This window comes from Triturus cristatus, chromosome 2_1 (assembly GCF_964204655.1).
Source record: "Triturus cristatus chromosome 2_1, aTriCri1.1, whole genome shotgun sequence".
Taxonomy (NCBI): Eukaryota; Metazoa; Chordata; class Amphibia; order Caudata; family Salamandridae; genus Triturus; species Triturus cristatus.
The window spans coordinates 567,236,923-567,250,115 of NC_140581.1; the positions used below are offsets into that span (position 1 = coordinate 567,236,923).

Here is a 13,193-nt window from a genome sequence, read left to right on the forward strand (position 1 = left end):
GGTTCTTCCTTCAATGTAGTGGCTTCATGATTTTGAAGAAGATTTTCTTCCCCAAAGTAACAGGGTAATTTTAGACCCTAACCGGTGACCTGCCAGCCCACCACGTTGTATGAGGACCTGGTCTTTATCTCCATACCCCAAGCAGAAGACCATCTGCTGTATTAAGAGAATCCCACCTGTCTGGTGGAGATCTCTTTGCAGTATGTGTACCCACTGGATCTGGAATGTTTTTTGCAAATTTTGTGAAACTGTGCAAAGACTTTGTACACAATCGGAATTGATTTACCTAAGTGCCAGTAAAGATAATTTCACCGTAAAAAAATTATGATTTTTTCAGGGCATAGCACATATATATGTGACCTGGACAGTAATTCTTAGCTTATCCAAGTGTAAACTGTCAGCGGTTTAAGTGGAAGAAACTGCAAAAAGATGGGGTTCATCACAAAAGCCCTCTTTTTGTTTGTGTTTTGGTTTTTGTTGTAGGAGAATATTTGGAATAGTTTACTTCTATGGACCCAGTGTTCACTAACCTGAGGGTGAAGCTACAATTCACAAATGAGTCTCCGAGGACATTTTCTCCTGGTTACTATCTGCAGTAATGCACTTTTTAGGTACATGGAGGGTAACTTTGATGTCTGTTTTTCAGTCTGTTGGTCTGACAGTGTTGTCTAAAAATGAATCATTGTTAAAATACATGAGATTAAAGTTGATGGTGGTTGGAATTCGTTAAAACTTTTTAAAACTGTTTGTTAGGATTTAAGCATAGTGTTCTGTTATCAGTGAAGGTAAATTAGAGGTTTAACGTGACTGTTGGTAAGATCATTGTGCCCACTTGTGCTATAATCAATTGCCATACTGTGTGACCATCTTTGATCCTGATTCACAAAGGTAAACTTAAATTTTTGTACAATTTGTGTTTCTTTTTTGTAATCATAAACTATGAGTTAATTGTAAATTTATGACTGCGGAGACTCTAGAGACAGGGCGGGGAACTCCACACACAAAAAGATTTTTCTGTTCCATCTTTATATGTGTGGAGTCCTCTACCTCAACTGCGGAGTTTCCACAGTAGTAAACTTACTTTTAACTCAGAGTTGGTGAATACCCAAAACATTTAAATCTTTAACCTTTAAAAAATGTCTCAGGACTGCCATTGTAGCTTTTGTGTGCAGTTTTTAAACTGCCATGTCGACCTGTCAAAATAAACCTTTTTCCAGCCCCAAACCTTCTTTTTTAATCCATAAAAGTCACCCTACGGTAGGCCTTGGACAGCCCAGAGGGCAGGATACAGTGTATTTAAAATGTTGGAGATGTACTTTTAAGTTTTATAAGTACTGGTAGTAAACAACCCTTAAATTCCTTTTTTGCTACTGCAGGCTTACCTCTCCTATAGGATATTTGGAGTTGCCTTATTACATTTAACAAGATGTAACTTCCAAATGGTAACAAGTAAACTGTTTAAGTTTGGTGTCTTTGGAATTGTAATGATAAATTCTCTTTTATAGTAAAGTCAGATTTTTTATTACAATTTTGAAAATATAACTTTTAGAAAGTTTGCATTTTCCTACCTTTCCCATTTAATGCCTGCAGCCTGTCTCTGGGTCACATGACTGATTGTAGTTGCCAGCTAGGCTTTGCGTATTCCTCCTAAACAGCCACACACTAAAGAGAGCTTAGGGATGCCTTGATACCCATCTGGCGCAACTAGATTTCCACAGTTGGTCTATTTTGCTTTTTGGTGCTATTTTCACTGAAATCTTTAAACCTGCATGTCTCTGGGTCTACTGATTGGATGTTTTATTTATTAAACTCTACTCTATTTTTTGATCTGGTGTTGGATCTTTTTGCTGTGTGTTTTCACTGTGTTCGTGTTTTGCACAAATACTTTACAATTTATGTCTAAGCTAAGCCTGACTGCTCTGTGCCAAGCTACCAAAGGGTTGAGCATAGGTTAATTTAGGGTTTGCTTGTGACTTCAACCTAATAAGGCTCCTGCTTGAGTAGGGCTGGATCCCTCTCAACCAGCAAGCCAATTTTTTATATACTTTATTCCTGCTCCAGCATTTAATAAAATGCATTCCATCTTTAATTGGGGCTAACCTTGTCTAATTCTGTTTCAAAGTAGGGGTTCTAGAAAAGTTTCACTATAGCAATGAAGAAAGGTCTTGATGGTGAATTTCTTCTCCTTTTCCTAAACTGCTTGTTCTTGAAAGTCTTTCTCAAAAGGGCAACTTTAATGTGCAAGTCTCATTTACTTATTTATTATGTACTGTATGGGATACCTATTCACGATGTTCAAACCTTTATATATTATAATTCGGTCTATATTCTTTTATTGCTAGCTCAGGTGAATTGAAATTTGAACCTGGAGACCGTGAAATGGTAATAGCCATCAATGTTCTTGATGACAACATCCCAGAAGATAATGAATCCTTCAGAGTTAGACTGAAAAATGCCAAAGGAGGAGCAGAGATTGGTGCGAGTGGATATGTCACAATAGTTGTACCATCTAATGATGATGCTCATGGAATAATTGGATTTACCCAGGTAAATATTTGCAGAGGTATTGTTCTATAACAAATTGGTATGCATGACAAATATAACAAAAAATTTCATTTATTAATATCTATCTTTACATTTCTAGATCAAAGGCCATAAAATTTAAGATTCTGTTTAGATGCCTTCTAATTGCCTACATTTGCAAAAGTCGTTATGTAATTATTCATTTTTAAATCTCTGCTTCCATATCCATTCTGTAGACTCATTTTTACTCCGCTCTCTGGAAGAGTTCCATCAGAATGTAGAATGAGTATTTTCTCTCATTTACAGACCTCCTCCTTCTTCCCTCGCACATTAAGATGTGGACAAAGCTGTGATTAAATGTAGTGTATGCCTTTCCTGAGCTCAAGCCATAACAGAATTTTCAGGATATTGGAACAAAACAAATTAATGTATTCTTGTGTTCTTAGTTTGTAGCATGATTACACAGTTGCTAACATTTCTTGTGTACTAAGGTACCATAAGTTGTGTTCAGAATCGGCCATGAAAAACATAAAAGTGATGGGTGGATTGCTTGAATTGATCTCCGTCACTAGTAATTACTCGGGCCACATTTCAGCCCATTGTATTTTTGTCCAGTATGACAATCTGGGCAGGGACCATCAATATGAATTTCTGACTTGCCATGGTCCAATAGGATTAGCCAAGCCAACACTGTCAGGTCAGACCACATCAGCAGCGTACACATGGGACCCGAGCCATGTTTCATCCTTTTTGGGCCTCATCAGTGAAGTGCAGTGTGAGTCCCATGGCACAGTGAGTACGGGACTCACTCTTTGGAATATCCTCCACACTAAGGACATCTCACACAGCAAAATAACAATATTATGGGTTAATTATTTTAATTTGTCTCAACCCCTATTATCTATCCTGGCCTGCATTCCAGTTAATTGTTTTTTGCCCACTATGCCACTTCAGACAAAGGCTGGCCATATGGAAATCAGACTTGCTCCTGGTCCAGTGGGAAGAGTCGAAATGCCCCTGCGGTCTGAGGGAACACCAGACTTGTCTACATTTTGTTTCACAAAATCACTGCTCATCTGGAAGTTGTAATCATGTACAGTTATCCAAGCTAGCATACCAATAGATTAGGGGGCAAAAGTGAATGAGCGGATTCCTAGATCTGCATATGCAAGTAAGCGTTTTCTCTTATGTTAGAAAAGTTATGGATCCATGAGTAATACTACTGATATCCCCATTTTTATTTCTGGCCAGAGTTCTCTGTTGAAACAAGCTGAGGAGCTGGAACAAGACAATTTGGTAACCTTTAGTATTGAGCGTTTAAGAGGAACCTTTGGGAGAGTTACCGTGGAATGGACAGCCAATGGAAGTGTCAGTGATGTTTCGCCAGCTGCAGGAGTGGTAAGAAACCTGTAAAACTATTTTCTTGGTTTAAAATAAGATTCGTACTTGGAACGTTCCTTCAGCACTAGAATAGAGAGTAAACATGGTGATGTTGAAACAGGTTGTCCCTTATATAACGATATTATGCATTATTAAGTAACAAATAACCATTGTAAATTAGGAAGCATTGAACTTTAGCAAACAAGGCATAAACTAGTGAAAGGCCCATTATCTGTTGTCTACATTGTCATTACTCCATCGTAATCAAAGAAACAAAATGTGTGCCATGGGTTCATTATAAGTGAATAAGTGACCGAGCTCTTTAGTTCCTAAGTGCTGCCTAGTACACGTTCTAAAATGGTATCAATGATTTAAAGAAAAGCAAGCAAATCATTTGAAGAGAATAGGCAAATATAAATATTACAGAAACGCGTGATTGATTCAAGAGAAATCTGAGGTTCATGAGGAGTGCAAGTTCATATGCCTTATGCAAGTCTGTGGTTATTTCAATTGTGTTTAGAAGCAATGTATAAAGACAGTAGTCATATGAGGGCTAAACTGTGCAGTGACAGACAAAGCTTAGGGCAAACCCACTACGTCTTCTTTAGATGTGTAGTGTGTACTCTCATGACTTTTAAATTATTTGCTGCCCAGGGGAGTCATGCCTAAAATTATGAATAATATCTCCCAAATCCAAATCACATTCATTTAAATGTAATGTAGGGTTTATGGAGCTCACCAAATATGTGTGTTCGGTTACTTTTGTGGGAAGAGTTGCAGATTCCGTGTATAATCGCATGCAAAAATGTTTCTGCATACAAAAGTGTAACAGAAATAAACCCCTGGATGCAAAACCTTTTTTCCTTGTTTCCCCATGAGGAATATTTTTCCCGTGGAGAATCTCCATCCAGTCCACCAGCTTTCCATTGGTGGGCGTCTCCATTCCATTGCCCCCTGGCAATACATTTATTTCTTCACAGGAGTGCAATTTAAAGATTTTTCAGTATGGAGAGCTACCTGAAATTATATTTGAGGATAATCACAAGCTTGACAGTTTGTAGCTGTTCACCAACTTTGTCAGGCAAACCAAACCGAGAAACTCCACACCAAGCATCATGTTGCTTTGCTCGAAGAGCAATTCTACCAATTCCATGTGAGCAGAGTCTGATTCAGATTGTAAAATCCCACTGTTTATGATTCAGTGAATCTGCCCTTCAAATGCACATATTTGCTCACATAGGCTTAATTTAAGGGTGCAAGTAAGTATGTGTATAATGCCCTATACTGTTGTGTGTTTTACCCCTACCCCTCAGCTGCACAAGTCACATAAATTACAATCTTACTCACTACATGCATTGAACATGGCAGAGCCCAGAAACACCCAATCAATTTCTAAAATGAAAGTCCTCAATACAACTTTACATTTTGTCACACACCAAAAAAGCGACAATGAACAGAATGGTCACATAGTTCAGGGGACTTATAAAATTAGGAACTGCAAAAACATTGTGCCAGGCGGCCTGGCAGTTTGATACTAGTAAAATGGCTTTAAGAACTCTTGGAGACTATAATTATGTAACTAATGTTGTTCACGACATCAAGAAAAACAATGCTCCAATGCTGGGGAGGTAAAGTAGTCTTACCCACTCAAAACAGATGTCTTTTTAACGTAACTATTTCATTTGCTAGATTAACAAATTAATTAATACTATATCGTATGTCCAGTATAGTGTATGCCATGCCATCATTGACTTATTGGGTGTGCAAACATTTTATTTTCAAAACATTTTTGTGTACATCACTTTGTTTGGGAATGTGCAGGGTGCAGACATCCACAATGTAATGACTCCTTCTTCTTTGCCTAACGGATAGGTCACATTTTCTGAAGGACAAGTGATTGCCACAATCACCCTGGTGATTCTTGCAGACTCTGCTGCTGAACTTTCAGAGACAGTTACTGTCACCCTGACTCGTGTTACCACAATCGGAGTTCTGGATCCCACGAGAGGGGCCGTCATAGACCAGACAAAGGCAAGGGCTGTGCTCGTCATTTTGCCAAATGACTCTCCGAACGGCGTGGTTGGCTGGCATCCGGATTCTCTTTTTGTAAGAGTAGCAGAACCAGAAGGTAAGTGATGTTTTCCAAATCACTCACTAGCTCTCAAGTAATCAGTTTAGCAATAGTGTTGGTTTCTCCTTAATTTCGACTGTGACCCCACGATTCATTCAGTTGCTTCACTCTTCATTTTCTGTATCTGAATGACATCCGAGGTATCCTGTGCACTGGTCACATTTGTTTCTTAGGCAGGTTGTAACTATATATGAGGCGCTATATAGCGCAAACTTAACTACAAAATAATGATTGCTGTACAGAGGTGGAGGAAGAAGAGAGGAGCATAGATGAGGGGGTGTCGAAGTGGTGAAAGCAATACAAGGTAAATTACTAGGCAAGGTCCATCATACAGGGGTTTACATTTGGAAAATAAGTTTCTTGAAGACGAGGAGTGAGAAGATTTTCTGGATCTTAGTGGTAGAAAAAAGTGTCCCATCCTAGGAGCAATGCAAAATAAGTCTTTTTGCATTGTCTTGTTCTTGCTGCATTTGTTTTCTTGAGTTCTATTAGTTCTTTGTGCATACCATTTCCATGACCATGTTTCTGTGCCAGGCAGCTGTAGCTATGAACAGAATTTCCTGCAGCCCACTTACCCATTGTTGGAAAATGGATTGTTGGTAGGGGTAGTAACAAGGCCACTAACATGGTATAGGGTCCAGTAAAGGTCTCAGTAAATAAGCCTCTTGCTCAACTCTTGGTAGCTTACAGCGAGCAGTCAGGCCTAACTTAGGAAAAAGGTGTGTAAAGCATTAAAAAACACCATTACATCAAATAAGTAAGATACAACACACAGTAAAAATCCCACACCAATTTATAAAAATTAAAAATAAATAGAAAATATATATGATGAAATTAGCCACTTTATAGAGCTTAAAAACCTATAGTGCCCCTCTGGGACATCTGGTCGCACTTGACCAGGACAAAGTCAAAGTTTGAGGCTGACCGCGATAGAGCCCTGATCGGCTACACTAAACGAGTAGACCTGGTCAAAATTTTGCTTTCACACTTAGATTTTTGTAGCTTTTTCTTTTGATGTCACTCGACCCTCCACAGTAGGCCAGATTTGAAGGTTTGCAGGCTTCACTTTCTGCAAGGGCCTGGTCGTATCCTGGAACTCAGGAGCTCCTTAGCTTTTAGCCGGACAAACCTGAAATCCTGGCTTGGTCGCTGTTGAAGGTAGTCTGCTTGACTCTCAAGGTCGGGACGGTCACCTCATGGAGCTTTTTCACAAAAGTTCTCCAAAGTTCTATAAACTTCAGGATGTGCTTCCTGAAGGTCTCCCTGCTGGTTCAAATTGTACAAAACACCAATCAAAAGGTCTTCTGGACCAAAATCTCCTAGATGGTCTTTGGGATTTCTGGACTACAATCTCCACAAGCACCTGGCCAAATCCTTTAAAGTCCACTGGACCCACTCTAGGATGGGGTCTCTTGGTGGAAGGATGCAGGTGGGCTCTGTTAGCCTGTAGCCTGCAGGGAGTCCACTTCTTAATCCTTCTTGAAGCAAGGCACAGTCCCCAGAGTTGTTTTACCAGATTGAGCAGTAGGTGCCGCCATTGAGAGTCTATGCCTTTGGGGGCAAATCCAGATACCAGCAGGACAGTCCTTCTTTTCCTTGTAGTTTCAGGCAACCGATCTGAGAGACTATGCAGCGCTCAGATATTTATTCAGTGTTCTCTGGTGACAAGTGGGGAGCACCTCTGTCCAGAGGGATGCTGGGTGCGATGCAAAAGCATTACAACGTTCTTGAAAGTGTGGCATCTTCTTGTCACACAATGCACTGCACTTGCAAAATCCAACGTGGATGATTTCTCTTCAGAGGAGTAAGATCTAGCCAAATCAACTCACAATGTGGCTCATTTGCATTAACTCCCCTCCCCCTGACCTCTGCAAATTCCCGTTCTAAACCTGCCATCTGGCTGAGGTCCGGGATGTAGGGGTATTTACTCTTGGCATTCCTTACTGATGTGTTCTCTCTTTGAGCTCAGTTTCATTTACCCAGCCCCTACTGCAGGACCCATCCTCCCTAGCTGTGGAGAACTCTCTATCAGATAACCTCTGCTCAGGCCAGACCACTCATCACCTAATCAAAGCAGCCTGGCTATGCCTGTTAGGCTGACCTATCAGCAGAGACCACTAGACAACTTTTTTCCTAGCAATATTTATAACTAAACAAAATATTGCAATGTTAGCCTATGAAGCTACATATCTACAATGGGGAAAAATGAAATGGGCAGTGTTTCCCTCACCGGGGCATATAAAAAATCTTTTACCTGGCCCTTGCATATGGTTACATGAACCCCCACGCCCCTTAGAAACCTAGGGGAGACTCTGGGGTACCTAATATGTAAAAATAAGTTGTATCATCACTTATAAAGTGCCCATACCACCAAAGTCGAGTTTGCACACAATATACATTTGAAGAAAGTCTGCAAAGCCAGGCTGCCTTTATATATATATTATATATGTCATATGTAATGACAGCAGACACTCAGCATTCCACACATGCAAGTGCAGGAAATCCACTGGGACTCTAAACGTCCATGCCCTATTACACATTAGGGACTTATAGGTAGTTTGAGCCCCCTAGCCCTATTACATACTAGCGACTTATAGGGTCTGTCAATTCCAATTGTGAGAATTTACATTTAAAGACAGGCTGCAAGGCAGAACAGCAAGCACACAGCAGCACACACATGCAAGTGCAAGAAATCTGCTGGGCCTCCAAACCTCCATGACCCATTATATACTATGGATTTATAGGTAGATTGCATCCCTGAGCTTATTATCTGTTGGGAACTTATAGGGTCTGTTATTTCCAATTGTAAGTGTACCCTATTACATGTACCTTTTTACATATAGCACTGGCCCTGGGCCTGGTTAGCAGACCCCAGGGTACAGTCATAGTCAGTTAACACCAGTATCGTTCAGCAACAAAAATTGAGGGTGAACAGGGCAAAAGGATGACTTTCTAACACTCATTTTCTGCTGATAAGACCTGCTTGGTTACTTTTTCAAAGAAGCTACCTTCTTCTGCTACAGTTCCCAGTTTAATTAACAGTAGGTTCCAATGGGGCTAGAAGAATCTGTAGATGAGTCTATAACTTAATACTTCCCCTCTTTAATATATTTCGTTGTAGCTACATTTGAAAAAATCACATTTAAAAGCTGCAAAGGAAGTCATAACACAAGACATTTCTTTCTTGAAAATCCATTTGTGGAGCCAATTCTTGACCCAGATATCACACTGTAAGTAAATTTATAAAACAGCTTTTTTTCCTTTGCATGATCACTTCAGAATTCCCACTAAATCTCAACTCTTTTCCTGGGCTTCCTGACTCACTTAATTGTAAACATTCTCAGAGACCCCTGTTTCTGATACTGAAACCAAGCTACTTTCTCAGGAGCTCTTATGTCTCGCCCAGATCCAAACCTATATTATGGACATGAGGAACCGGTCCCTCTTTCTGATCTGAGAGGCCCCTGTGGATGTCTTTTGTCAATTGAGCATTCTTATGGTATCTTCTTTTGAAGAGGAATGCTTGTTCTGGTTCTTTGTATTGTCATCTGTTCCTTTCTACTCCTAAATCACCCAATGGTTAGTATTTGAACAGTAGTTGTTGTGGTTTCAGGTGTGGGTGTTTTCCTTCCTGGCAGCACACAACTGTTAGAAATCGGGTTAATGGTTGACCGGGGTGTGAATCCTGGTCAAGTAGCAACCACAATCCTACAGAGTAAGGCGCAAGCAAACCCCACATTAACCTGGGCCCAACCCGCTGGTAACTTGGCACAGAGCAGTCTTGCTTAACTGTGAGGCAATGTATATAGTATTTGTGCAACACTTCAAACACCACATAAAAAGGTTAAGATCATAGAGGTTAATTTATTAAATAAAACAAGACCAAAATTAAAAAAATCCATTTAGTAGAACCGGAGATATTCAGCTTTAATGTTGTAGGTCAAAATAGCACCAAAAAGCACAAAGCGGCAACTCAGGATATCTAGTTGCACCAGACCAGGACAAAGTCGCAATTTAAGGCCGCCCGCAATCGAGCACGGGCCGTCTAAGGAAACCCTGTCAGGCTCAATGAGCAAAGGACCTTAAATCCAGGTTGCGGAGCGCTTGCTTGGATCTGATTAAAAGATGTGCCGCAGAACCAAAGCAATGAATTGGTTCTGCGATGCAGCGTAGCTGCGGCCTGGGGGTCTTGTTGAGTCATCGTCGATGATCCTGTTGACAGGGCTTGCGATGCGAAGTCCCGTGTTGGGGATGCAGTGCGTAGTTGGCAATGCATCATCGGCGAAGCTGCAGTCAGTGAGATATGCGAGGACCTGGCCCATTGATGAGCCACACAATCTGGGCAATGCGTCAGTTCCAATGACTCGGAGGTGATGCAGGTCTGTGTGACGAGCCCAAACCACGCAGCAGTGGCTCTCCATTTGTTCAGCTCGGAAATGTGCCACTCAGCAGAGAAGATGAATGAATGTATGGTGGAATTTCTAGAGCACACACCTACCTTGAGTGTCCCGGCGCTAAGCAGAAAGTTAGAGTGAGTGGATGACAAAGCTAGAGAGTAAAAAATCTGGTCTTATGTTGCTTTCTAAATGACCTCTCATTTTTGATTTGGCGTAATTCAGCAGGAAGTTGATTCCAAGCTTGTGTGCCCAGAAGGGATGAGGATCTGCCACTTGTTTTAGCCAGCCTCACCCTAGGCACTGTAGCCAGATGGCCTCGGTAAGAGAGCAGAGTTTGAATTGGAGTGTAATGATGTATCCTGGAAGACAGGTACTCAGGGCCAGAGTGGTTCAAAGCTCTGTGCATATGGATGACAGTGTTAAACAAGATGCTTTTATTAACAGGGAGCCAGTCCGGGTTCTTAAGGTGTACTAAGACTGAATCTCATCTAGATAAGATGAAAACCGGATGTACAGTCACATTCTGGACCGATTGTGATTTCCTCATCAAATGTTGTTGAAGGCCAGCATAAAGCACATTGGTGTCTGAACACAATTAATTGCAGAATCACTGTTATCCTCACGAGCAAGGAGAGGATTCACAAGAAGTTTTTAGCAGGATGCATCAGACCAAAGCACAAGCTGACTATTGTGTTAATTTGGTTTTGAAGAGACAGCTGTTTGTCAAACTTGACAAACAAGTTTTTTACTACGTCAGCTTGTATGATGGGCGAGAGGGCCCTGTCAGGCCAATCAGCTTATGGGTTAAGATTAAAATTGTAGTCAAAGCTAAAAACTTCTGTCTTGTAAGTGTTGCAGTTGAGTTGGTCAGTGCTCATCCACTGGAACACAGCTGATAGACAGATGTTAGACCCAGTGGTTTCTGGCTGGCTGAAACGCATCGAAGCCAGACATTATCCACCATTCCAGATAGGATGAGTATGATACACTTGTCCGATAACCCATGGCCACCGTTGGGTAGCACGGCACAGAGCAGTCAGGCATATCCTCAGGGTCAAAGTTTAAAGTGTTGGCCCAACACCACCCTACTAACACACTGCGTATGCTACAAAAAGACTCCACATGGTATGTGTAAAACACTGGTCTTTATATTGCATACACATTAAAATCAATACAAAATATCCATTGGATATTAGGGGTGGGCGGAATTTGCGAAAGCGACTTTCGCAAATTATCGCGAAAATGTTAAAAATCTCCGCAAACACGCGGAAATATCGCGAAGATGCGGAAGTTTTTTTCCCGCCCGTTCGCGGTATTTTCTGCGTGGTCGCGGCTCGCCAACTTACCCATGCGGTTGCTCGCGGGCACGGCCATCTTGTTTTCACTCTTCTCGCGGTGCATGATCGCGAGAAGAAAGACGTGATCGCGCGACGCATGACGTTACTGCGGGTGCGAACTGTCGCGAGACAGCGCAAATGGCTACCAACAATCCAACATCTCGTGGAGAACGCGACGGATCGGGAAAACTTGCCGGCGAACGCGGGGATTCAGGTAAGGCGATCGTGCGCGCGCGAGAATGTATTATTTTACAGCGCGAGCAAGAAACAAATTATCGCTAAGCTGCGGAATGCGGAATTTTTGACATTTTCGCGCTCTCCGCGGAACGCGAAAATGTCAAATTATCGCAATTTCCGCAAGCGGAACGGAAATTTAGCCCAGGCCTATTGGATATACACTTCTATGCACTGTTCAGAGGTATTTATAAAACCCAACATTCCAAATATTGCATACCCCATACAGTTACAGTGGTCAGGAAATCACATGTTTCAACTATGCCTCTTGACCCAGCCCCTCAGTCACTCAAACGACACCAGCCAACGGTACCGTTGCCCCTGCTGGCGACATTTTGATAAGATTATCGGGACCGTCTAAAGTGGAAGGAACCAGTTACTGTGTTTTGTCCCTCCAGATGAGGTCTTTAGGCACCCAGTGGCACCTTCAGGAGTTTGGGATCACTATCCTAACCCCCTCCCCGTAGGCAAAAGACTGCGACATCAGAGGCTGGTGCGCTTCCCAATTGGAGAAAAGTTTCCCCTCTGGATGATATGCAAGCTGTACCTGCTCCAGGCAGCCAGTTGTGGGTGCCCACAAGGCACAATGAGATCCCTTGGGTCCACTCACGATGTTCTCCGCAACAGAGTACCTTGTGGCATGGGTCTGGGAAGAGGGAGCAAGTTACTTCGGACTGAGGCCGTGATGTCAGGCACACTTGTCCTCCCGGACTGGAGGTTGGAGACAGTCTAGGTTGGCAGCTCATGTCCCCCAATTCTCCTTGTGCACTGCATGCTAAGGAGTGCAAGCTAGCACAGGTTTCCGGTTGCAAGCACGTGTCCCTTGGACTCTGTAAACTCCCTCCGCACTCCTCGAACTCCTCAAGTTCCAGCACCCAAGGTGGGCCACTGTTCTTTACTAGCACACTCCTCTGCATAGTGTGATTACAGCATATGTCAGGGCTGTCCTTGCCCCAACCTACGATCAGTTCCACCTGTTTCTGCCACATCTTGTGCGGTCATTACGATCTTGTAGAAACTGTGAGATCCTTTCTGTCCTTGGGATCTGGTGGACAGGTGGACAGTCAACCAGCCCTTGGAGAGTGCTTAGAGATGCAGGCCACAACAGTTGGCATTTGGCTGCAGGCCAGCAATACCCAGGCAAAATCCATCAAGTTATAGTCCCCTTCCTAGAGCACAACAAGTCCCGAG

The 13,193-nt window shown here is 42.2% G+C and overlaps 1 protein-coding gene across 1 annotated transcript in view; it reads left to right on the forward strand.

Moving 5' to 3' along the window:
* The window catches only part of ADGRV1 (adhesion G protein-coupled receptor V1), a 1,990,932-nt gene that overhangs the window by 825,231 nt on the left and 1,152,508 nt on the right, over positions 1–13,193 (forward strand). The window contains exons 52-54 of the mRNA XM_085632468.1: positions 2,343–2,547; positions 3,775–3,921; positions 5,776–6,031. Of these exons, the coding sequence (XP_085488594.1) occupies positions 2,343–2,547; positions 3,775–3,921; positions 5,776–6,031 (608 nt within the window). The remainder of the gene's footprint in view (positions 1–2,342; positions 2,548–3,774; positions 3,922–5,775; positions 6,032–13,193) is intronic.